The 25533-nt window shown below is 37.9% G+C and overlaps 1 protein-coding gene across 2 annotated transcripts in view; it reads left to right on the plus strand.

The window, feature by feature from the left end:
* nlgn3a (neuroligin 3a) overlaps nucleotides 1-25533 on the plus strand; it is a 431355-nt gene that overhangs the window by 133707 nt on the left and 272115 nt on the right. For both annotated transcript variants that reach the window (XM_057850147.1, XM_057850148.1), the window contains one exon: nucleotides 6192-6341. In XM_057850147.1, the coding sequence (XP_057706130.1) occupies nucleotides 6192-6341 (150 nt within the window). The remainder of the gene's footprint in view (nucleotides 1-6191; nucleotides 6342-25533) is intronic.

Below are 25533 nucleotides of genomic sequence, written 5' to 3' on the forward strand. Positions count from 1 at the left end.
AATAATTACGCCAAGGTTTCTGACTTGATTTGTAGCTGTAAGTGACATTGTGCTAAGTTGGCTGCTTATCTTTGACCTTTCCTTTTTTGGCCCAAAAATGATCACCTCTGTTTTCTCCACATTTAACTGGAGAAAATTCTGGCACATCCATTCATTGATTTGATGAATGCATTTACTCAGGGAGACTAAGGGACTATAATCATGTGGGGACACAGAAATGTACAGTTGTGTGTCATCTGCATAGGCGTGATAGGAGATGTCATACTGTTCCATTATCTGAGCTAACGGAAGCATATAGATGTTAAATAAGAGTGGTCCAAGAATTGACCCTTGAGGGACTCCACACGTGAATTTGGTTCGTTCTGACTGATAATTTCCGATTGACACAAAGAAATCCCTATCATGTAAATAAATAAATAAATAAATGCTTAAAATTCCTGAATTCTTTATAGATATGGACATAAAACAGTCTCGATTCTTGGTGAAAAGCAAAAAAAACAACAAAAAAAAAACGTGCAGTAAGCATTTAGTTTAGTTAAATATGTCAAAGTACAATGCTAGACTGTTAGTAAATGTTGCTAGCTGCCGCCTGATGTAAACAGAGCATTTCCGGTGAAAATTCTTGTGAATAAATGCTTAAATCCCTGAATTCTTTATAGATATGGACGTAAAACAGTCTCGATTCTTGGTTAGAGGCAAAAAAAAACTGTGCAATAAGCATTTATTTTACGTAAATGTTGCGAACTATGATGCCAATGCCATAGCAGCTAATTTCTCCCTTTGATTTTTTTCACAACGTTTCAAAATGGATGCATGTTATAAAAAATATAATAATTCCCTTGAATCCTCGACCAAATCACTCCTGAGACAATTCTTCCTGTTTGCATGGAGAATATTTTTCGTACTTTTATCCTAAATCCGGCGTTGAACGCTGCATGTGTCGCTGCGACCGACTGCGGATAACTGAAGCGGATTGTGGTATGCCCGGCCCCCTGCTTGAAGGCATTGCGCAATGGCTGGCCGAATTGATCCGTCAATACAATTATGAAGTCTATGGCAGTTTATTACTTACAACTGCTTTCTGAGTGTATACTTGTTAGATTTGAAGCTAGGTTTATGCACATCTAGCTTGGCTAGAAAGAAGTCTGTGTAGCTTTTGTGGACGTTGGTAGGTGTTCCCTGGTTGCTGAAATGGCAACCCTCTTTTTTTAAAGGAAAACAAAAGGATGGGAGGGACAGGAAAGCAACATACAAGTAGAACATAGAATAGAATAAATAGACTACATGGGGGGGGGGCATGGCCCAGGACAAAGGAAAGGCTGACTAGACAGACGTTATCCTATCTGCTGACTAACTATAATAAGGAAAGCATACATGTTAACTAGGTATATAATAATTGTAACAATATTGTAATAGGAAATGTTGTCTGAAAATATCAGTAAAAATGCTTTGTGTGTGAGGAAAAAATGTCATTTAAATCATTTTTCGTCCATCCCCTCAATATTTTACACCAGCATGTCTAAAAGATTCATCTTTTTGTTCTTTATTTATATTATATTTATACACAGTATTATTTGTGTTCATAATATTGTGCATGAAGTTGTATTACAACTGTTCTGATATGTGCATTAATGAACTCTCCTTTTCTTTCCTAGCACCAAGCACACATGCAAATGTTTTCTGTTGTTCTTATGGTCCCCCCAGGAATCTCCGATTCCGCAAATATGGAATTTACTGCAAATTTCAACATCTTCCGCGGAAGTCAAAACAGTCTGGGAATACAGGACGAAGTTCAGAATATAACATTGCTGTAGTAGTAGTTTTCGTCACGGCCGCTAAATCTCACAATTAAGTAGCACACGCCACTCACACTCACAGAAAAGAAACTGCACTTCATTACCTGACTGAATGTTTGGCTATTTTTTGCAATTAGTTTTGTGTCATTTAATGCAATGTTCTGCATTTTATGAGTTATTTTTTTTCTACTGCACGCTGTAGGTCTGTTTGCAATATCCAAGTCAAATAGTTGCCTTCCACTTTGTTTAAATCTTTCCTTCTGCTTTAAACCCATTGTTTAATGAAATGTTTTTTCATTTCAGATTCAGATTAACGATAAGTATTGCAAAGAAATCTGCCTCAGAGTGACAAAGACAATACTGATGTTTGTTAAATTATATAACTACAATGCTTTGCAGTGTTTTGGTTTTGTAAACGATTTAATAATACTATTTTTACATCATAAGTGCCTAAGTTTGCTTCATCACTGATCATTAGTTGTTGTTGTTTTATTATTTTTTTTATTGCTCACGGAAAAACACGCTGTAAGTCGCGGAATTAAAAATTATAAATGTTCTTTGCGGAATCGATGCTGTTTTGCTGCTGATTCCTGAGGGGAATATTTTCATGTGTTTTATGAAAGAAGGGTCAAATAGATGTTGATTTGATTGCCTTGACACCCATGAATGTGTCAGGAGACACGGTCTTCACTGTAGGTTCCAATTAGCAAACCCTCATCTCAATGGTTAATATTAGCTATTTACATTGAAATAATGTCACAACCCAGTTGTAGAAATTCCTGGGAATAGTCCATGACAGCATTTAAAGCAATTAGGTAAGCAAATATACACAACTACCATGTGACTCCTCTTACATTAGATCAGGTCAATAAATAGCTCTGAACAAATTGAGCTTAAGCGTTTTATGTCACGCTCCTGAAAGGGAATGAACTGTTGTCATAGCGACATGATGAGAATCAACAACAAAAAGAGGACTGATGACATTGACGTGACTAATTTTCTTTTTTTTCTATTTTTTTTTTCCTGCTCCATCCTCTATGTATCTGTGGTATTTGTTTTCTTCTTTCCTCTCCATTTCCCTTTTGCCATGTTGTCTCACCTCACACATCCTCTCTACTTTTTTTGAAGATACATGTGTGCTAAGGTGTCAAATGTAAATCACATTTATTGTGGCCCTCCCAGATACCAGGCCAATACAGGCAAACCAAATCTAAAGGCTGCTCTATATAGAGAACATGCATTTGTGTTGCTGTTTAACGTGAATAAACAAAGGGACGATGTGATTGAGGTTGGTTCAAGGATGTTGGAGAAAATTTATGTCATTAGGAATGGTGGGGGGTGTATAAAAAAAACCAAAACATTTTTTACAGTCACTATAGCAACAGTGTACTATTTTACAGTTGTATGAAAAAGTATCTGAACCTTTAGGTATTTCTTGCATTTCTGCATAAATGGACCATCAAACCTGATCTGAGCTTTGTCAAAATCACACAGATGAAAAAACAGTGTCTGCTTTGACTAAAACCACCCAAGCATTTATATGTTTTCATATTTTAATGAGGATAGTATGCAAACAATGGCAGAACGGGGAAAATAAGTAAGTGAACCATAACATTTAATATTTTGTGGCCACCCCCTTTGGCAGCAATAACTTCAACCAGACACTTCCTCTAGCTACAGATCAGTCTGGCACATCGATCAGAACTAATCTTGGCCCATTCTTCTCTGTAAAACTTGTAGTTCAGTCAGATTCCTGGGATGTCTGGCATGAGTCGCTGTTCTCTAGGTTATGCCATAGCATCTCAATGGGTGTCAAGTCTGGACTCCAGAACGTGTATTTTGTTCTTCTGAAACTATTCTAAAGTTGGTTTACTTCTGTGTTTTGGATCATTGTCTTGTTGCAGCTTCCATCCTCTTTTTAGTTTCAACTTTCTGACAAACGGCCTCAGGTTTTCCTGCAAAATATCCTGATATACTTTCGAATTCATTCTTCCATTAATGATTGCAAGTTGTCCAGGCCCTGAGGTAGCAAAACAGCCCCAAATCATGGTGCTGCTTCCACCATGCTTCACTGTGGGGATGAGGTGTTGATGTTCCATTTTTCCTCCACACATGACATTATGTGTTACTCCCAAAAAATTCAACTTTGGTTTCATCAGTCCACAAATTAGTTTGCCAAAACTTCTGTGGAGTGTCCAAGTGCCTTTTTTCGAACATTAAACGAGGCGCTATTTTTTTTTTTTTTTTTTTTGGACAGCAGTGGCTTCCTCCGTGGAGTCCTCCCTTAAACACCATTTTTGGCCATAGTTTTACATATAGTTGATGTGTGCACAGAGATATTGGACTCTGCCAGTGATTTCTGTAAGTCTTCAGCAGACACTCTAGGGTTCGTCTTTACCTCTCTGAATATTCTTTTTCCATTCTTTAGAAATCAGCATTAGAAAATAGCTTAGTTTGAGCAATTTTGCAATTTCTGATGAAAAAACAGAGAAATTGACCTTTTTGTGAACGCATACATTTCAAACATAACTTTGACCTATACACAGCTATTTTTTTTTTTTGCTTTAGTTACTTCCCAAACATATGAATGTTTTCCTTTTACAAAATAAGATAAACAACAAGACAAATAGAGCTTTTGATAGCAAAGTAACAATTTATTTACACATAACTAACTGAAAGATGACGCTGTTCTGGCAGCAACAGCTGGTTTAACTTTTCCCTCATCACCGTCTGTCTCATAAAGATGGATTTTTTTGAATCTCTGCGGGCTCTGCTCACGAGCAGCACGGACTCAAAGGCATCGTCCGCTGCACTAGTGGTCCCGGTCGTTCTGCTCGGTCGTCCAGTGCCTGGCATCCAGAGCGTCCAACCGCCTGTTCTGCTTGGTCGTCCACCGCCTGGCACCCATTCGGTTGTCTTCCCGGCCGTGCGGCTTGGCCGTTCGTTGCAGTTGAATCGGGTCTTACCAAATGAGCTACTGCCCTCTAGTGGCCAGTTTTATTGCTTTAAAATGGATTTTCTGCTTCTTGCTTTGGAGCTAAATTGAATCAGAACCCAGAGATGTCTTTTTTGAAAAAAAACCCCTAAAAGACATATAAGTACGTCTTTGGGAGACCAAAACAATTAAAAATAGAATGTATTTATACGTTTTGGTGAGCAAATGAGGTAAAATGTTTGGTAAAAATTGGTTTCAATTGCTCTTTAAGTCTCCTTTAGCAGAGGATTCACTTACTTATTTTCCCGTCTTTTGACATTGTTTGCACGCTAGCCTCATTAAAATTTGAAAAATGACAAATGTTTTGGTGGTTTTAGTTAAAGCAGACACTGTATTATCATCTGTGTGATTTTGATGAAGATCAGATGACTTTTGATTGTGATTTTATGCAGAAATGTGAGAAATCCCAAAAGGTTCAGATATTTTTTCATACCACTGTAAATGCCCATTCTAATTTTAAACCTTCGTTCATTTTTTATTGTCAATCTTCTTTCTTTTTCTCAACTGTACTTTTTTTGGTCTCTCTTTTTCTCACTGTTTGCTCTTCCGACCCCTTCTCATTCGCACCCCTCTCACAGTGAAGGGAAAGAAAAAGAGAGATGGAAGAAAGGCAGGCGGGAGTCAGGGGAAAGTCTGTGATTGAAAGTGATACAAAGTGAGGAGGGAGGTGTGGAGGTGATGTGGTGGGGGACTTCAGGAGGAAAATGAGAGTTTCTTGCCGTGGCCCTTCTCTGCTGCTAGCCCCTCACTAATTCAGAAGACAATTCCTCAGACAGGAAAAAAAAAGACAGCCTTTTTTCTTCCCTTTCCACCAGTGGATGTGCGTTATCTGGCTCAAGTGTCATTCCAGCTGGCCGTCTATCGCTGGTTCGGGAATAAAATAAATAGGCTGCAATGTCCTGCACCTCTGTGCAAACAAGTTAGTGAGCATACACATGCCAGTGCTAAAAAAGGAGCAAACAAAAAATGCATTGTGTAATTAGAGACTGTGTTTTTACCGATCACTGTCGAGCCAAATTAGCCCCTCTCTGTTAGGGAATATGTCAGGGTGGCTTCCTCTTCTCTCCCTTAATGGCATCCTGCTAGCCCATATTCGGGAAGTCTGCGCGCTTCGTGGAAAGCCAAACACAAGCTTAATAGTTTGTTTTCTAAGAGGTAAATTACACGTCGTTTGCAGCTGAGATGGCCAATTACTTTAATAGAATTGAACTCTGGATAATGAGCTGACATTCGCATGCAAGAGATGCAATCAGATGATGCTTCTGTGCCCGTTAGCGCCGGTATCTGGGAGGTGATGGTCAGTTTATTTGTCGGCTATCAAACCTATGTGAAATGAGTCACTGTGAGCATTAACGAGGGAGCTTCCAATGTGAATGTGGTAACGATGACCGCTTTTGCAGACATACGAGACACCGGGGCCAAGCCTGTGATGGTCTACATCCACGGGGGATCCTACATGGAGGGCACAGGCAATATGATTGATGGCAGCGTCCTGGCCAGCTATGGGAATGTCATCGTTATCACCCTCAACTACCGTGTTGGAGTTCTTGGTAAGTTATGTTTTTTTCCTCATTTCATCCATTTGGCTCACATTTATGAATCTTTTTGTAAAATTGCTCTGGTTTGTTTGCCGAGTTACCATAATTTGCATGAATAGACAAGATGATGCTCCAAATGTGCTCAGAATTGTTTCTGGGATATGGATTTTGGACTGATGGCTGCCATCTTGGATTCTATTTTGGAGCTATGCAAAAATGGCTCAATGTTCCAGCTTTCAAAGTAGCATCACAACATATTTCAGTGCAAAACTATATGAAAAGCAATTGAAAGAGATTTTTTTTTCCCCTATTCTGGTCATTTTAATGACTGACGTAATGATTGTTGCCTAAAATTTACCAATTGGAAAAGGGTGACGTCACAAATATTTCTGCTTGTCTGTGCTGTGCAAAAACGTTGCTGTTTCTCGCAATCTGCTGTGTAAATGAAATGTTTTGCATGTTAACTGACATTTTCTGCATATGTATGGAAGATTTTGGAGAAAAAAATAGCATTTCTCTGGTGATGTGTGACGTCACCGTACATTAAGACACGCCTTATAAAACTTGATACAGTGATCCCTTGCTACTTTGCGCCCTCAGTCCTTCGCGAATTTTTTTTCACAAAAAAGAAAAATACAGATAAGCTATCCCGAGCCGATCTCAGTCTCCCTCTCGCTCCCTCCCTCTCCCCGATCTTTATTCATCAGGCAGGCAGTGCAAATGCACTGGAGTTGTTTATTAAAGTTAACGATAATTGACAGATGAACGTGTTTGATCTTGTCAGTGTCACGTACTTGTGACGCGCCGCGTGCATCAATCATCGTTTAACTTGTTAAACAGTTGCTGTGGCAACTCATTGTGTGTAAGTGAGCAGCTCCAAGCAGATTTGAGTAGACTCACTCAGTAAAGCATTTAGTAAAGCTAAGCATTTTCCTGCTACTACTTTATTCTTGTTTAAAAATAACTCTCTGGGACAGTAACATGTTTAAAACTTATTATAATTATTACATTTGAATTGCTTAAAATTGTTTTATTAAAATATATATAATATATATATATATATATATATATATATATATATATATATATGTGTGTGTACTTTTTTTTTTTTAATTTGGAAAAGAAAAGTGAGAAAAAATGTCTTATATGTATCGCTTTCCAATGCTAAATCTGAATAAATACATTGAAAACAAAAAGGATTTTTTTGGGGGGTGGGGGCGGGGTTTGGGGATGCGCTACTTTGCGGCGGGTTTTGGTCTCCATTAACAGAGAAAAACAAGGGATCACTGTACAATCATTTTTTTTCCCACTGAAACTGCATTCTACATGCCAAAAAATGCTTTCTAGAGGTCTTCTCCTTTACACTGATGGTGTTGTCCCCCGCATTGGGGGTAGCATTTTTGCCCACCAGGCAATTTTAAATCCTGGAAGTAAACAGGAAGTTATCTTTCGGAATGTAAACAATGATACGTGCTTTTGCTTTGAGCATTGTTAGACACCAATTATGATGCTACTGCTGGAAAAGCTGTTTTTGAAGACAAATCATGCAATTTCATTTAGTTTTCATTTGTTATATGATGACTTTAAACATTTTGAGCATATTTCTGAAGTGTATAGACTATAGTTAGAAAGGAGGTTTTCCCCCTTTTTCTTTTTCTGTCATGTTGTACCCATTTTAGATTTATTTTCACACATCTAATTCGGTTCTACTAACATTTATTTTTGTTTTAACCCTTTCGAACTTAGAATTCCATACCAACATAAGATAAGTGATGAAGTCCAGAACACATACCTGGCGTAGCTACCTTCAATCAGCTGTAGAAAAAGGGGTTTGTTCTGTGAATGTTTTGAAAAGCCCTTTTAAGTGATGTATTACATGATGGGTTTTAAATTGATGAAAAAAACTTGGACCAAAATACTTATCTGGAATGATGTGACAGTTGTATTTTAATATTTACACCAGCTACCTTATATTTAGTTTTATATATCTATGAGTAATGTCTGAATAGTACGAAACGTTTAAGAATGAGAACTAAGGCATTAAGACAGAATTAATATGCTGTTCAAAAAAATTATCACGTACTAGCACATTGCTAACTGCTTGAAAATTGCTGTGTCTACATCATGTTAAATGCTGCACAGTGAACTCATTTTGACAGCTGTTATGACTTTGAATCGGCAGGTACTGCTGCTTTGGTTAGCAAGTTCTGAGTTTGCAAGTTAACGTGTTAATGTCCACGTGTGAAAATTGGTGTCTATGAGCTGAGGTAATTACTTGTGATGCCTTTTTTTTTTTACTGAGCGGGAAAAAAAATGACAAAGATGTTGATTTGCCCACACAGCAATTAGAGTGGGAGCAACTACTTGAAGAAATATGATATTGGTCTGTCTTGTGAAGTAAAGTACACTTTAATGTCGGAAAATGTGACGTCTTGAAAAATGTGGAATCCAGTCTAGGTCAAGGTTGGTTACAGCTTGACCCACACAGCTGAGTCCTCTTTCAGAAATGTGTGTATCAGAATGTGTCTGTACCTGTGTGCGTGTGTGTGTGGCATGTTTCTGTATTCATGGGGGTGGGAATGGAGAAAGGCAGGGAAAGATTGGAAGCTAAAGGAAAAAGATCTCCATGGAAACGGCTCCAGGAACACAAAATGGTGTTTGTTAACACACTAACTGATCTTTTTTGCTATTTCATCCACCATTAAAGCATAGTCCCCGATCATTTCCAATACTTTTTTTTCACACTACTGAGATATTAAAACTTTATTTACAGCACTTGTATGTTTAAAAATTAATAACATCACTCTGATAAAAGGTGTACATTTTATATTCTGTTCATTATTTTTAAAATGGCAACGAATCAGAGGATATACTATTAACTCATTCACTCCCAGCCATTTTCACTGGTGCAACCCTTGCAATCCCGGCCGTTTTATTGGATTTTCACTGATTTTGCAAGGCCCACAGAAAATTATTTTCTATTTCTATATAAACATGGAACCCATCTAAAGAAAGATTGGACTCTCTTTATTCAGCAGGAAAAAAAAAGTAAGTTCATATCTTTTTCCATTCTTTAGAAATCAGCATTAGAAAATAGCTTAATTTGAGCAATTTTCCAATTTCTGATGAAAAAAACTGAGAAATTAAGCTTTTTGTGAAAGCACACATTTCAAACATAACTTTGACTTAACACCGCTATTTTTTTGCTTTAGTTACATCCCAAACATCTGAATAATGTTTTCCTTTTACAAAATAACGTAAACAACAAGACAAATAGAGGTTTTTATAGTACAGTAACAATTTATTTACACATAACTAACTGAGAGATGACACTGTTGTGACCGTGATAGGCGGGTAAACTTTTCCCTCATCGCCGCCTGTCTCATAAAGATGGATTTTTTTGAGTCGCTGCGGGTCTGCTTGGCGAGCAGCACGGACTCCATGGCATCGTCCGCTGCACTGGTTGTCCCGGTCATCCAGCGCCTGGCATCCTGGGCCTCCTCTAGGTTGTTCTCCATTCGGTCATCTTCCGCCGGTGCCCCGGCCGTGCGGCCCGGCCGTTCATTGCCGTTGAATCGGGTTGCGGGTCTTACCAAATGCGCTACTGCCCTCCAGTGGCCAGTTTTATTGCTTTAAAATGGATTTTCAGCTTTGTGCTTTGGAGCTAAATTGAATCAGAAGCCAGAGATGTCTCTTGTAAAAAAAAAAAAAAAATGTTTTTTAATTGTAAAAAATACGTCTTTGGGACACTGAAACAATTAAAAATAGAATGTATTTATATGTTATTGGGATCAAATGAGTTAACTGTGTGATATTTTTAACATTAGCTTATGTAAATTCAGTTCATGTGGCTTCGATTGCTCGTTTTTAATTGATGAAACTGCTTTCACAGCACTGCAACTTGACACATCTTTAGCATTTCCGGATACAACTTGAATAAAAACTACAGTATTGATTGAACTAATTACCCTACATGAATTCTTATCATTACCGTAATTTTTGGACTATTAGGTGCACCTGACTATAAGCCGCCAACCACCAAATTTGACACGGAAACGGCATTTGTTGATAGATAAGCCCACTGTATTGTGAGATACGAACACCAAAAGATATTAACCGGGAACACTTTATTTGACAGCCACATCATAGGACTGTCATAAGACCAAGGAACGACCATGAAGCTTTGAACCAATAGGCTGCAAAGGTTCACTGCTTCAAGAAGCTTCAGTTGGCCATCAGTACTCCCTTGGAGGAGACATTCAGCCTCTGCTGCCAACTGCTGTCAACACTGTTATTGTCCAACATGCCTCCTAGCATGCATTGTAGCACTGCAAATGTAAATATCAAAATTCATGTTCTGTGCTAATTATTTCCAATACCTTTCTTGACAGTGGCACCATAAGACTCTCATAAGACCAGTATAATTATGAAATGACACTGCCATGAGCATTAATGAACGCTTATGACAGATGTCATTTTGTGTCATCCGGCAAATGAGCTCACTTTTGAATGAATGTAAACAATCCGAGCTGGACATAAATGGAGTTAGTGACATAATTTGCCAGATGACACTTAATGACATCTGTCGTAAGCATTTATTAATGCCCATGATAGTGTCATGTCATTATTATGACAGTCTTATGGTAGTGTTATGACGTCGCTGTCAAGTAAAGTGACATGTATTAAGCCAAATAAATCAAATAATAAGCCGCACTGTATAAGCCGCAGGATTCAAAATGAGGGGAAAAAGTAGCGGCTTATAGTCCGAAAATTACAGTAATGGCACTTTGAGTGAGCTATTTATTCAATAATGTTAGTTATTGTGGTTGTATTTTGCAGCGGGAGATGTTTGTATACAAAATATTAGGAGCACATCTTGGTATGATACTGCAATAACAATAGCCTCAAAATTTTTGTAAAGTGTTTTAACATTAACATTAGTTACATTAGGTAACATTAGTTTGGGACCCGCTTTGCTCTGGAGGTGTAACTTGACCAGGGAGCATTGCATTACTATGTAGTACAGTCATGATTTGTATTTCACAAATGCATGTTTTTTTCTTTGATGGAAATGAGAATGCCATCACCTATCGATTTTGTCATCCAGACAGTAAAATAAATGCTTGAAGATGAGTAAGTATTTGGATGAAAATATAAAATAATCACAAATAGTTATAATCCAGTAATATTATATTTTATTTTGCTGGTTGGATTTATCAACATTAATCAATAAGTCTGCCATCTATCTTATTATTATAAACACATTTTTTGCCAACGTACTTGCTGTACTTTTCTGTGGGTCAGAGGAACTACAATTTCCATTGACATCTTTTTTTTTTTGTGGTAGACCAGGTATCCATTTTCCATACCGCTTATCTCACTCAGGTCACGGGTGAGCTAGAGCCTATCTTTGTGGTAAATGCACAAGGGTGCACATAACAATTTTGGTCTCGTTCTCAAAGGAGCATCAGAGGTTGTTGTTGGTGCTCATTTTTCCCGACCCACTGACCTCGCTGGCAGCAGTGATTCAAGGATTTATTACTACTACTAGATGTGGCCTATTGCAGTATATTGTGAATTGTTCTTTAAATGTAATTTATACAGGACATCCCGGACTTAATTAAATGGATTAAACAAAATTACCACAATCTGAAAAAGGTTTGTGGTCAAAAATTACTCTGACAAAAATGAATAAATTTAGGGGTGCACCAAGCAACAATTTTTGAAAAGCTTGACCTGCCGATCTCCGAGTTCATTTTTTTTTTTTCTGACAGCATGCATGTATAATATTCAGAGGTGGGTAGTAACGCTAACGTTACATGTGCTCCGTTACATTTACTTCAGTAACTTTTGGAGAAAAATTTACTTCTAAGAATAGTTTTACCAAGTTATACGATTTTACTTTTACTTGAGTAGATTTGTGAAGAAAAAATGCTTCTCTTATTTTGCTACTTTGGGCTACATAAAAGTCGTTTGTTTTTTCTTCTTTTTTCTACATATTAGATTTCTTTTTTTTTTTTTTTTTTGCCAGCAATGCCAACAGTAGAGACATGCCTGGTGTATTACCGAGGTAGCTCTACCGATTTCACCTATGAGTCGCAACAATAAACACGACTCCATTATATCAATTAGACACAAGCTTGCCGTTCTATTTTCACGCCAGCTTGTTCAATCATGTGGTGTCTTTAAAGCACCATAAAATTTAAAGTATTTGATATAAAGCGCTGTCCTCAACATGACTCGAAAGCGCGGATTTTAACCTCTCTTCCAGTTTTTATTCGGCACCGATCGGTAAACCGGAGATATGGTCCTTTTCATTTCAAAATAGTAATAATGAATGAAGTCTTCACTATTCAAACTAGGAGCTAGTTTCTCCACCAGGGGACACTCATGGTCTTTGGACGAATAATGCCTCATTTATGTATTTTTTTTTTTCTTTCGTCGGAATTCAATGATCCCCCCCCCCCCCCCCCCTTTGGCTTCATGTGGTTATGTAATGGGTTATTGTACATCATCATTACAATGTAAAGTGCGTTATAAATAAAATGTATTATTATTATTATTAACAGCAGTTCATATAGATAACTTTGCGTTTAGAAAAAAAATACCATTGTTAAAAAAATAAAAAAATATGAGCAGTTACTCGCAATGTTACTCATTGAGTATTCTTTTCACCAATTATTTTTTTTTACTTGAACTTGAGTACATTTTTTTGAAGTAACGCTACTCTTATTTGAGAAACATTTATGGCTACTCTACCCACCTTTTATAATATTCCTATCAGTCTCACTTTGTCAAACATTGAACATTACCTGTGAAACGACTGTTTTTTAAACTGCACATTCAATAATTCTAAAAAAAAAAAAAAAAAAAAAAAAATTAAAACAGTTAAAAACGCTTCTTTCCAAATAGTTAAATTCTAATTTCCTTTCACAAAACTTAAAATGCAGCAGTATTTTCTTTAGAAAAAGAAAATCACAAGGTTTAAAGACATTTTTGAATTAATTAAAAAAAAGACACTACTGAATTGAATCAGGTCTTTAAAGCTGTCTTTTGCATCTTAATACATTTCAATGCTCAAATAGTTTGAATGCGAGCCTTTACTAAACATGTATTATCTGACTGAATTCGCTCACAAATGAAAGACAAGAGTAAAGAGGTCATTTGTCAGCTGTAAAACAACTATCACACAGTGACTATATGGAATGCAATATAACAATTTTCACTCCTTCCCATATTAGCGGGAGACATTACGATCACATTAATGACCACCAAATACTAGGAAGCTAACTATCTGACTCCAAAGACGTGACCAGCGAACAAGATCAACATTTTGGGTGATCAACCGATCAACCATTCCCTCCAAGTTTATGATATCATCCCTATCTACTGGTTGATCGCTGCACCTTTAGTTCTCACTATTATTTTTACTTGGAGCACAGCTCAATGACGGCATGGTCCAAGGGGAAAGGTATTGTATTGTAATGCTTGGAAGAGGAAGATTTGGTATAGTGTATACAGTGGGGCAAATAAGTATTTAGTCAACCACCAATTGTGGTCTCCTACTTGAAAAGAATAGAGAGGCCTGTAATTGTCAACATGGGTAAACCTCAACCATGAGAGACAGAATGTGGAAAAAACAGAAAATCACTTTGTTTGATTTTTAAAGAATTCATTTCGAAATTAGAGAGTGGAAATAAGTATTTGGTCACCTACAAACAAGCAAGATTTCTGGCTGTCAAAGAGGTCTAACGAGGCTCCACTCGTTACCTGTATTAATGGCACCTGTTTTAACTCATTATCTGTATAAAACACACCTGTCCACAATCTCAGTCAGTCACACTCCAAACTCCACTATGGCCAAGACCAAAGAGCTGTCGAAGGAAACCAGAGACAAAATTGTAGACCTGCACCAGGCTGGGAAGACTGAATCTGCAATAGGTAAAACGCTTGGTGTAAAGAAATCAACTGTGGGAGCAATCATTAGAAAATGGAAGACATACAAGATAACTGATAATCTCCCTCGATCTGGGGCTCTATGCAAGTTCTCACCCCGTGGCGTTAAAATGATAACAAGAACGGTGAGCAAAAATCTCAGAACCACACAGGGGGACCAAGTGAATGACCTAGAGAGAGCTGGGACCACAGTAACAAAGGCAACTATCAGTAACACAATGCGCCACCAGGGACTCAAATCCTGCACTGCCAGATGTGTCCCCCTGCTGAAGCCAGTACACGTCCAGGCCCGTCTGCGGTTCGCTAGAGAGCATTTGGATGATCCTGTAGAGGACTTGGAGGATGTGTTATTGTCAGATGAAACCAAAATAGAACTTTTTTGGGAGAAACACAGGTTCTCGTGTTTGGAGGAGAAAGAATACTGAATTGCATCTGAAGAAAACCATACCCACTGTGAAGCATGGGGGTGGAAACATCATGCTTTTGGGCAGTTTGTCTGGCTTCGTAAGAAGCATTTCAAGGTCCTGGAGTGACTTAGCCAGTGTCCAGATCTCAACCCCATAGAAAATCTGTGGAGGGAGTTGAATGTCCGTGTTGCCCAACAACAGCCCCGAAACATCACTGCTCTAGAGGAGATCTGCATGGAGGAATGGGCCAAAATACCAGCAACAGTGTTTGAAAAGCTTGTGAAGAGTTACAGAAAACGTTTGGCCTCCGTTATTGCCAACAGAGGTTACATAACCAAGTATTGAGATGAACTTTTGGTATTGACCAAATACTTATTTTCCACCATGATTTACAAATAAATTCTTTAAAAATCAAACAATGTGATTTTCAGTTTTTTTTCCACATTCTGTCTCTCATGGTTGAGGTTTACCCATGTTGACAATTACAGGCCTCTCTAATATTTTCAAGTGGGAGAACTTGCACAATTAGTGGTTGACTAAATACTTATTTGTCCCACTGTACATTTTTATGCTCGAACAGTTTGAATGCGAGCTTTTACTAAACAGGTATTATCTCACTGAATTCGCTCGCAAATGAAAGACAAGAGTAATGAGGTCATTTGTCAGCTGCAAAACAATTATCACACAGTGACTATGTAGAACGCGAAGAGAATTTTCACTCCTTCTCACATTAGCGGTAGACATTACAGTCGTATTAATAACCACCAAATACTAGGAGGCTAACGCGGCTATCTGACTCCATAGACGATCAGCGGACAAGATCAACATTTGTTCAACCCATCAACCATTCCCTCCAAATTTATGATAACATCCCGATCAACTGGTTGACCGCTGCACCTTTAGTTCTCACTAGTATTTATACTTGGAGCACAGCTCAATCATGGTCCGGGGGGAAAGATATTGTGTTGTAGTGCTTGGAAGGGGAATATTTGGTGTATTGTATATGGCGGAAAACACTCAGGTGACTTGAAGTTCAGCTCTGAAACACCCAATTTGCCCAAATTTCAAAAGTGTCCGATATGCAAGTGTAATACATCATTGGAAAGCTTAAAATCTCAATTTTCTGGGGGAAGTAAAATTATGAACAGGAGGACATTTAAAAAAAAAAAAAAAAAAAAAATTAACAGCAAAACCCTATCTGGAGGTGAGAGCACACGAGAGCAGAATTACAGACGCCATGACTTTAACGAGATATTATCGAGTACTTACCTTGTTTTGATCCAAAAACTCTATGTAGCATGTATCACTGAGTGTCAAGACACAGCTGTGAATGGCCACAGCTGGATTTTTTTGGGAATATTATGGGTGAAACATGGTAATATAACAAGGGTCGCAATGCTGAAATCGTAGACATCAAGGAGTGGTCGAGATGTTCTTTTTCATGTATTTACCCTTCTAAATGTTTATTTATTTTTTTTTTTTGTAATTGTTTGGATCGATTATTTTTCATCTAACATATCGGAGAAAATGCAACAGTAACAAAAAAAATACAATCAAGCGATAGTTATGAAGTAGATATCCGTGACTTTTTAAAGGACACAATTTTTTTCATAATGACGTCATTTGTTTAAAAGTTTAAAATATTAGAGTGAATAATACTTTAAAGTTGTTTCTTGTAAACGAAATATTCGACATCAATTAATGATTTTGAGCTAAAAATGACATTTCGAATAGTAAATATACGGTAATTAATTACCTTCGTGTTATGGCTGGGTTAAAACAAAAGCGGTTGCGCGACGTCTGTAAACGGGGGTTTCCAGGGTAAAACGGACAAACTAAAAATAGTTTCGGGGCTTAATGTGCCATGAATCTGCTATGGCAGCATATAGACATATTTTTCTATCAAACATAAGTTGTTTTGGCTTAAAATACAGCAGTTTCTTTTAAAGATGACTGGAAGAGCAGAAACTGCTTTTTCAGTCTTGTCTGTGTTTTCCGCCATATATAGCCCACCATGGAAATCACCATTGGAAGGGTGATGAAGATTATAATGCTCATAGTATAATGCTAAATGGTGTTTGGGTGGATTTATGCTCTTATTTCTTTCATGGTACTTCAATTATGAGTCAGATGTTTCAACTCTCTCCGCCATATTTTGTGAAATGTCATTCTACATGCATGCACAAAAACCCTGCAAGCAGGGCATGTCAATGTTCTAAGCAGGCACATACTAATGCGTGTGCATGAAACACAGAAATCGCCCAACGTGGGTGGGTAGGGTCAACGCGCTCGCACAGATGTGCTTGGCTCAAATGCACAAACACACAGAGTTGGTCTCTTGTTGAGCTCCTTCTGAGAAATGAGCAGGGAAGAAGTGATGCGTGTGCTTGGGCGATAATGTAGCATGGTCCGATAATCTCCCCATGGTGCGTCTTTAACTGTTATTACAGATTCACTCATAGAGCGCAAATAAAACCAAGGCCAGTGAGAAATCAGAGCATGATGGGCAAATTAGCACAAAGCTGTCTGAAACATTATTGCTCCAAGTTTGACCTACCATGCGTCCAACATTACGTGTTGCAGTTAGGTAGTAGTTTGGTTAGTTTGCATGAAGTGACTCACGTTAAAATTACTCCCACTTGCTGTTTTTCCATTTAATAGGGCACTCATTGAACTTATTAGCTCCCATTGATGGTAACAGATGTCCAAACCATATTGACAGAGAGAAACTGGCACCGATCATTCGCAGGATAAAGAGTTCCATGACTAACCCTGTAGGAAAATCTGATTTTCCAATAGGAATACATTATAATTCCATTAATTCGTTCCACAGCCCAAAAATCTTACATTAAATCCTAAATAAATACTGCTGGTACAATTACAAATGGCAATTATACATAGCAAAACCAATAAATTATGAATAAAAATAGGAATAATATAATAACAATAATAATAATAATTCGGGTTCTAATGTGGCGGACATTTTTTGCTGTACCTGAACGCACCGCACCCGAGAGTGGTGAGCTTGAGGGTTTCACTTTCAATGTTTTCTTGAGAACACAGTCATCTTTGGCGGTCAGGAGGCATTTTGTTTTGAATAAGTTGTGATATAAATGATAAAAAACACACAAAGCTGGCCATTTCTTTGGCAATGTTACCACAATTATAATTGTCAGCTTAATTTATACCGTATTTTTCAGACTACAAGTCGCACCTGAGTATAAGTCGCACCAGCTATAAAATGCCCAACAAAGAGAAAAAAAAAACATATACAAATCGCACCGGAGTGTAAGTCGCATTTTTGGGGGTAATTTACTTGATAAAATCCAACACATAGAACAGACATGTCATCTTGAAAGGCAATTTAGTATAAAAATACAATAGAGAACAACATGCTGAATAAGTGTACAGTGTACAGTGCATGAAAAACGAAATGCGAATATACTGTCCTCACCAAGACGCCACGGCTCGGTCCTGGCTATTCAGCAGGCTAAACTCCCAAATGACGATGATGGACGTCCGTATAATTTGCTGAATCAATTTCATCCTCGATACTAAACAGGTTCGCATCGACGTAAATAAATGATAATTAGGTGCTTTTACAGCAATGACATGACACAAACGGTTAGCATGTGTTCACTAGCATTAGCGCATCGTTCAAACATCCACACAACTGGCTCTAAGTGTCCGATTGCGGGTGGAAAACACACAACAACAACAACAGAAAAGATGATACACACAGGTGTTGCCTCTGTAGAGATATTTTACAAGCATAAACAATGAACGTAGGTTCACAGCCGTGTTTCTCTCTCGCTAACTCGCCCACTCAGTCAGAGCTATGAAGCTGTCGGTCTTCTTCTGGAATGTGAGCGCTCTTCTTCATGTAAACAAGTGCAAGTGCGCCCCCACGTGGGCGTGAAAGCGCCACAAACTAAAACCATGCATTTCGATATAAAAAAGTCAATAATACAATTGAACACACATTGCCAAAGGCAGAACATGAACGTGGCCGTAGCTATTAAGTTATTCAGATAACTATACCATAAAGAACATGCTAACAAGTTTACCAAACCTTCAGTGTCACTCCAAAACACCAAAATACCATGTGAAATGATATCATAATGTGTTAATAATTTCACACATAGGTCGCTCCTGAGTATAAGTCGCACCCCCAGCCAAACTATGATAAAAAAATGTGACTTATAGTCCGAAAAATACGGTAAAGATTTGCGAACGGTGGTAATTGGAGATTTATTGTTGAGCCAGTTCACGGATGCGCACCCCACGCTTATATTTTTCCATAATTTGCATCTTCATTTAGAAGGTACGCGTCACCCTTCTCCTTGTTTCACCACCTGTACCAATCTTTTTGAAACCTGTGTTGATTTCTCACACAAGAAAATCCGCCGTGCTTTCGTCTGCGGTGCTGTCATATCGTTGTATTTCGAGCATGTCGTCGGATGTAGAAACAAATGGCGAGTCAAATTTTACGTCGGGTGTCAAAAAGATCGTGTGTTGAAGCGATCGTATGTCGAGGTACCACTGTATTGGACACATATTACCGTACATAATGTAATAGAGTCCTGCTTGAAAGTGATACGCTCATTTTTAGATGAGGTCAAGTGAAGGAAAATGCCTCAGTTGTAACTTCAACTCAACCACAATAAATCATCTTGACTTTATATAAGGACTAAAATAAGCAATTTATTCATTGCATAAGAGGAAGCGATTTAATGTAAACAGACGAATAAATAAATAAATATTCTGAAAAGCTATTTCAATTAAGCTGCTTAAAGTGATGAGGGAATAATGGAGCCAGAGAGAATTAGACAAGTTAATGAGTTTAAAGAAAAAACAGACAAGGCAACAAGAACCATATTTTCTGACAGTAATATCACTCCAATGGTATCCATGGGCAGTCAAAATATGGCATTAATAATGCAATAAACACCTTTGAAATACGCACATCAGTCTGAATATTAACTATAACTCAGTCTATAAAAACAAAAGGCTCTCACAAACAAATCTGTACTGGATTTTATTCCAATGTGTGTGTGAATTTAAAAAAAGAAAAACATTTTGAGCAGTTTATTGCAACAAATTGACTCCAAAACCTTTCAAAATGTCACTGATTAATGTTTTATTCATGTTTCATTTGTTATGTTTGCGTTTTTCTGCCGTTATCATCTCCCCCAGCTTTTCGATGTTACTCCTAATGGATCAAAATTATTGAGAGATGCTGCTTTGTGTATTATAAAATATAGATGGAGCATTTGTTTTGTTTGCGAAAGACAAGCTACAGTGGATATGATCTATTTTTCAACACTGCTTTAGAACATTTGTGAGAATCGCAAGTGAATAGACAAACTATACGCTGAGTTGTTTAAATTCTGTTCTGTGATGTTTTTAAGACGTTGCCACTCGTGTTCCAATTAAAGACGAGTCCAGAAAGTTACTATCGTCCTCCTGCAGCTTTAAGCTCTGTGCTTGTGAAACGGTAATTATTGCTTCAAAGAGTACACCACAATTCTCCTGAGTTCCCATTTAGAAACTTTCACATCTTACCCTCTCTCTGCGTAGACGATTGAACTTTTCGGAGTTAATCATTAATCACTTGTTGACCCACCGCGGGATGATTAGCAGTCAATATGCTTTGAGTCGGGTCACTCACTTCAGGTCAGGAACGGAAGAGAGAAGCTTGTAGGTTTGAGTAACGTAACATAGCCTGACTTTCTGCTCATTGATCTGTATGTGTGTGAAAAGACAACATGGAAATGCTATGGCGGCATTTCCCTTAAAAAAAAAAAACACTCGAAAATTACAGTCCCCTACCTTAAAGTGCGTATGACAGGATAAAAAAAAGTCTTAAATAGCATTTTTGTGTAAATTACAATCATATTTTGAGATGATTCGACTATATACAACAATTTCGCAAAGCGCAGATGCCGAGAAATTAATCTTTTAAACTGCCGTTTAGCCTCGCCTGCCATTATAGCGCTCTAGCCTCCCCGAATGGAGGATGACGTCATGAGTTCATTTGATTCAGAATTTTTCTGTGTCATTGATGGCACTGGGAGAAGCTAGCAGCTTTCATTGCCAGGCATTGTTAAATATGTGCTTATAAAGGGTTAATTTAAATAACATTAGTCTGATGGAGCCTTGCAATAGACAAGCGTTTTTCACTATAGTCTCTAAATACTCATCCTTGAGCAGTCACCCAACTGATGTGGTTGACTTTGTGTGTCCCAATGGTCCTATAAGCTTTGTCAAGGGCTTTATGAATCTGGCAGGGTCACCCAGGGCAAATGGGTCCTTGGTAAGGGACCACAGCTCTAAAATATTTGAAACTTATTTTATTTTACCCAGACATTGATCTCTGAGGCCACCCTGGTGAGTCAAGGCCTAAGAGACATCGTTTCAAATACGAAATATTTTGTGATCTTCAGCAGATATAAAGGAATTGACCTCCTTCTAAGTACCTTTGGAAAAGAACAATGTGTGTCTGTATGTGCTGAGTTTCCACACCTCACTAATGATGTATAATGACTCTCACTAAGGGAGGGAGTATCTTGTATCGCTGCTCTTTACAAATCAAATTACTCACTGGGTATCCACGGTATCCTGTGTATGTCGATTTCCCAGATCGTTGGGTAGTCACAGTTGTGGTCCTGGTCAAGGGGACGTCCAAATTCCAGACATCTAAAAATCAAGAAAAACTCAAGGATTTTCCTTCTCAGCTGCTCTGTTCAGCGAGTGTCATCTGCCCTGTTATTATTTGTAACCTTTGTTGACTCCTTTATAAAACTCTTTAACTAGAACTACCAAGGGTGGATCAGTTGATACGAATCACTTTTGTATCCAGAGAAGGGTCATCTGATTCTAATCAGCATATATTTTGTGAGCATTGAAGTACTCATTTGTCATTCCCATTCACACTCGCAAAACCACAGGGTTGGATTGCTCGAGTTAGCATCTTGAGAGTTTGTAGGGCAAGGCTGCCTGTATGCGGAGGACTGTCTGACATTACAGCATTAAGAAAGAACAGCTGTCTCAATCTCTCTGAATATTTAGTTGCAGTGTTTCTTGTATGTATGGAGCTATACTGTAATTGTCATATTGCTGATGATGGATGGCTGATGATGCAAAACAAGTCATTTTTTTGCACAAAACTTTTTTATTTAAAAAAAAAAATAGGCGTATTTGAAAAAGACAACACAAGAAACCAATATACAGTACAAGGGACGGTGTAATAAAAAACAAATCAAAACATTTTTATGTGGTGACATATGACACTTTTCCCGGGGCTAGGTGTTGGAGGTTGTTGATGAAGAAGTTTTTCCTTGTGCACTTTCTCTCTCTGTTGCAAGACCCACCAAGAAGTCCACCTGTCTCTCTTGCTTTCCGGTGCATGCCTGATCCAACACATATGCATTCAGTGCTGCCATGTCAATCATATTGTATAACACGGCGACTGGCCATCTTCGTGTTACTCTGTGTCTGACAAAGCCAAAGGAGCCCTGGATATTTGCAAATATTCAAGATGCTAATTGCAGCTATCCAGAGTGAAACCCCCGCCTTCACACCTAGGCAGCGACTCCACAGGAGTGTGTAGGGAGGTTGTGTGCTTGATTGCTCTTTTGAGTGGTGTATTGTTTGACAAAGCTAAGTAGTCAGTTTGGTATCGAGGTCATTTGACGCCTTTCTGGTCTTTCTTTCCTGTGTAATTGTAACCTATTTTATTTTTGGGTAAGGCCTGTCATTGCACATTCAAGTCAGTCTGGCTATGAAAAAAACAGTTTCCAATTGAAACAAGCTTTGGCCTTTAATACTGTAGCTGAGAGTATAACTTTTACAGCTTAAAGCTTCGGTGTTGTGACGGTGCATTAAAATGTTTTGAGCTGTATAGCCTATTGTGACTTTGTCCCACAAGTCCTTCTCTGCCGTTAGAAATGTGGCTTGTGGTAATTTATCCACAGATTCTGAGAGAAACTGATTTATTAGGAGGGTTTGAACAACACCGCACAGGGGAATCTCAGGTTAATATACGCTATGTGTGCAAATAATTTGAGATACACATTTAATCAGTTGTGTAATCCATCAGGTGTTGGGCTTGACTCCTTTGGTCACCTTGAGTCTTAATACTTCAGTACACAAAGACACTTTGGTTTTCAACTTTTTAGGAAAAGTTCAAGAGAAGGCCCTTTTCTGTTCCAGCATGACTGCTCTATTGCACAAAAGCACAAGGCATGGTTGGATGAGTTTTGGTTCGAGAACCCTGACCTCATCCACATCAAATACCTATGGGATAAAGTACAACAGCTACTACTTTATGTCATTGGAACCTATAAGATCCAACACAATTGGGGATGCAATACATAAATACTTTTCAACAGCGCATGAAATAATAATAGTTTTAAATTGTTTTTGTAGAACATGAGTCACTTAACCCACGATATCATTTCTACCACTACAACTAGCTAGCTAGAAGTACCTAAACCCCAAAAATGAATCTTCCACCATTTGTAGAAATGCTCAGTATGTTTATCTGACACCCCAAGTGTTAATGTGTTCTGTAATTCGCAAAGCAATGTTTGCAGTGTAGTTATTATTAGAAAGTATTTCTGTCATGTAGCAGGAGCCACGCGCAGAATGACGTGTCGCCGCTTTAATAAATTGCTGACATTCCCTGAAGTGTCTTCAGTTATGAGAAGCTAAACACCGATCCAATACCAAGTGATGAGGTGAGACTGTGGACAACTCTATAGCCTGTCAGCATTGTAAGCGCTGATTTGACTTCAGGAGCCTGTTAGCTTGTGCGCTACACAGTGTTGTTTTTGGCAGCCATTTTAATTATCATCTTAGTCTTTTGGACGAAACATTTTATTAGTCTTATTAATATTTAAATCATTTCAAAAGGTGTTCGTCTTCGTCTAGTTTTAGTCAACGAAAACTTGATAAATTTCATCTAGTTTTAGTCGACAATTCTCAAAATATTTTCATCTATAAATTTCAAAGGTTTTGGTTGGTGAATAAATAAATATTTTTTTTCAACAATTTCCAATGAACATGACAGACGGGCACATGATGATAAAACACTCATCTGGAAACAGCATATTATTTAAAATTATTTAAAATAATTACAGTACATCTGAAACAAATTATTATAGCAATATATTTGAGAGAAAAAGCATGTTATTTTGTCTCATTTAAAAATGTTGATATCTGAACATTTAAATATGTAAACTAAAGTGCGATCGCATTCGTAAATGAATGGCTTCTGGTTTTTGAAATGTAAATAAACCAATCTATTGTGATAAAACAACAAAATTGCAATAACTGCATTAACCATCAAAGTGAGGTCTAACTGTAACTGTAGCCTTGAAACAAATCTGAATAAGGAAAAACATTGCAATAAAATAATGCAAACTGGTTAAACTTGAGAGTAGCTGAGATCTGTCATGACAGAACATCGCTTCAATGATATCTGGCACCATCTAGTGTGGTGAATGGGTATAGACTGCGAATATAAGACGACCCCACCCCCACATTTTCAGTCTTATTTCAATGCAAAAAACACCGTCTTATATTTGGGCCAATACGGTTATTACACTCACCTGGATGCCACGAACTGTATGTAAAATATTTTCCAAGACTTTAAGAAGACAGAGTCACCGCGCTAAATGCTAACGCTAACGCGACTGTTATGCTAACATGAATGTTTGCTAACGCTACAAGTTTGTTTAGTGTGTGATGATCACTCCGCACAGACCTTTAAAGGCTAAAGCAACATGGCATAGCCAAGAGGAGAAAACAAAACTTACCAAGCAGCACATGACACGTTTCACAAAAGGAGCTTAAACCTGTGTGTGGGGTGAGGGGGGGCAGCGAGTCACACGAGTGACATGACCAAACACTGCTAAATACGTTATAACTACACATGCAATAAGAAAATATCACACATTGTGAATTCATAACGGAAACTGGCGAATTTTCATCTCATTCTCATGTGGTCAGACGACAACTGGCATCCATCACGTTATGTTTAAGTCTCCCAAGACATGTTTGCAATGCATCATCGTGACGTCATCGTAATGAAAAAATTGTATGTTGACGAAATATTTTCTTTATCATCATTGTTGACGAAAATGACACTGGCGCTAGCTTGTGTCAACATGCAAGCATCTCTCGTTGTGGACATCCCCACAAGGACAGTGAGGGATATATTCTTACCTTTTGAAGGCTTTGATACATTTTTTGCAGTAGTTTGTTGCTCATTTTTCAACACTCCAAACCTAAACCAACTCAAAGTGACTGACAAAATGGGTCCTCCAGGGAAGTTTCTCTCCCACATATCTACAGTTCATGTCAGCAAGATACGTAAGTTGCTAAGGGAACGCTTACGCAACCAAACCCAAAAAATGTTTAAGACAATTGCCAAGTCACATTATACCATATTAGTTAGTTTGCATTGAATGATTCTGGCTTTTACTTGTAAAATTGTAGTTTAGGTCTACAAATAAACAGACCACTCGGCTACCTAACGCCTTGTCTACACGTAGCAGGATATTTGGCAAAATAAATAAATAAATAAATAAACTTTTTCCACAGTTTGGCCTATGGTCCACACGCACATTTAAACGAGGGTTCTTAAAATCTACTTCCAAAGATTGCGCCATGATGTGGACACTGATAACCGAAGATTTAACTGTGGAAACGTAACTGACTGAAACAAACTTTGTCCCTACGTCACACATGAGACCAATGTTTACATTTGGAGTATATTAGACATGTGCTTTTTTATTTCCATTTATTTACAAACTCTTGCAGTTCTTCATATTGAA

This window comes from Corythoichthys intestinalis, chromosome 11, assembly GCF_030265065.1.
Source record: "Corythoichthys intestinalis isolate RoL2023-P3 chromosome 11, ASM3026506v1, whole genome shotgun sequence".
Classification (NCBI taxonomy): Eukaryota; Metazoa; Chordata; class Actinopteri; order Syngnathiformes; family Syngnathidae; genus Corythoichthys; species Corythoichthys intestinalis.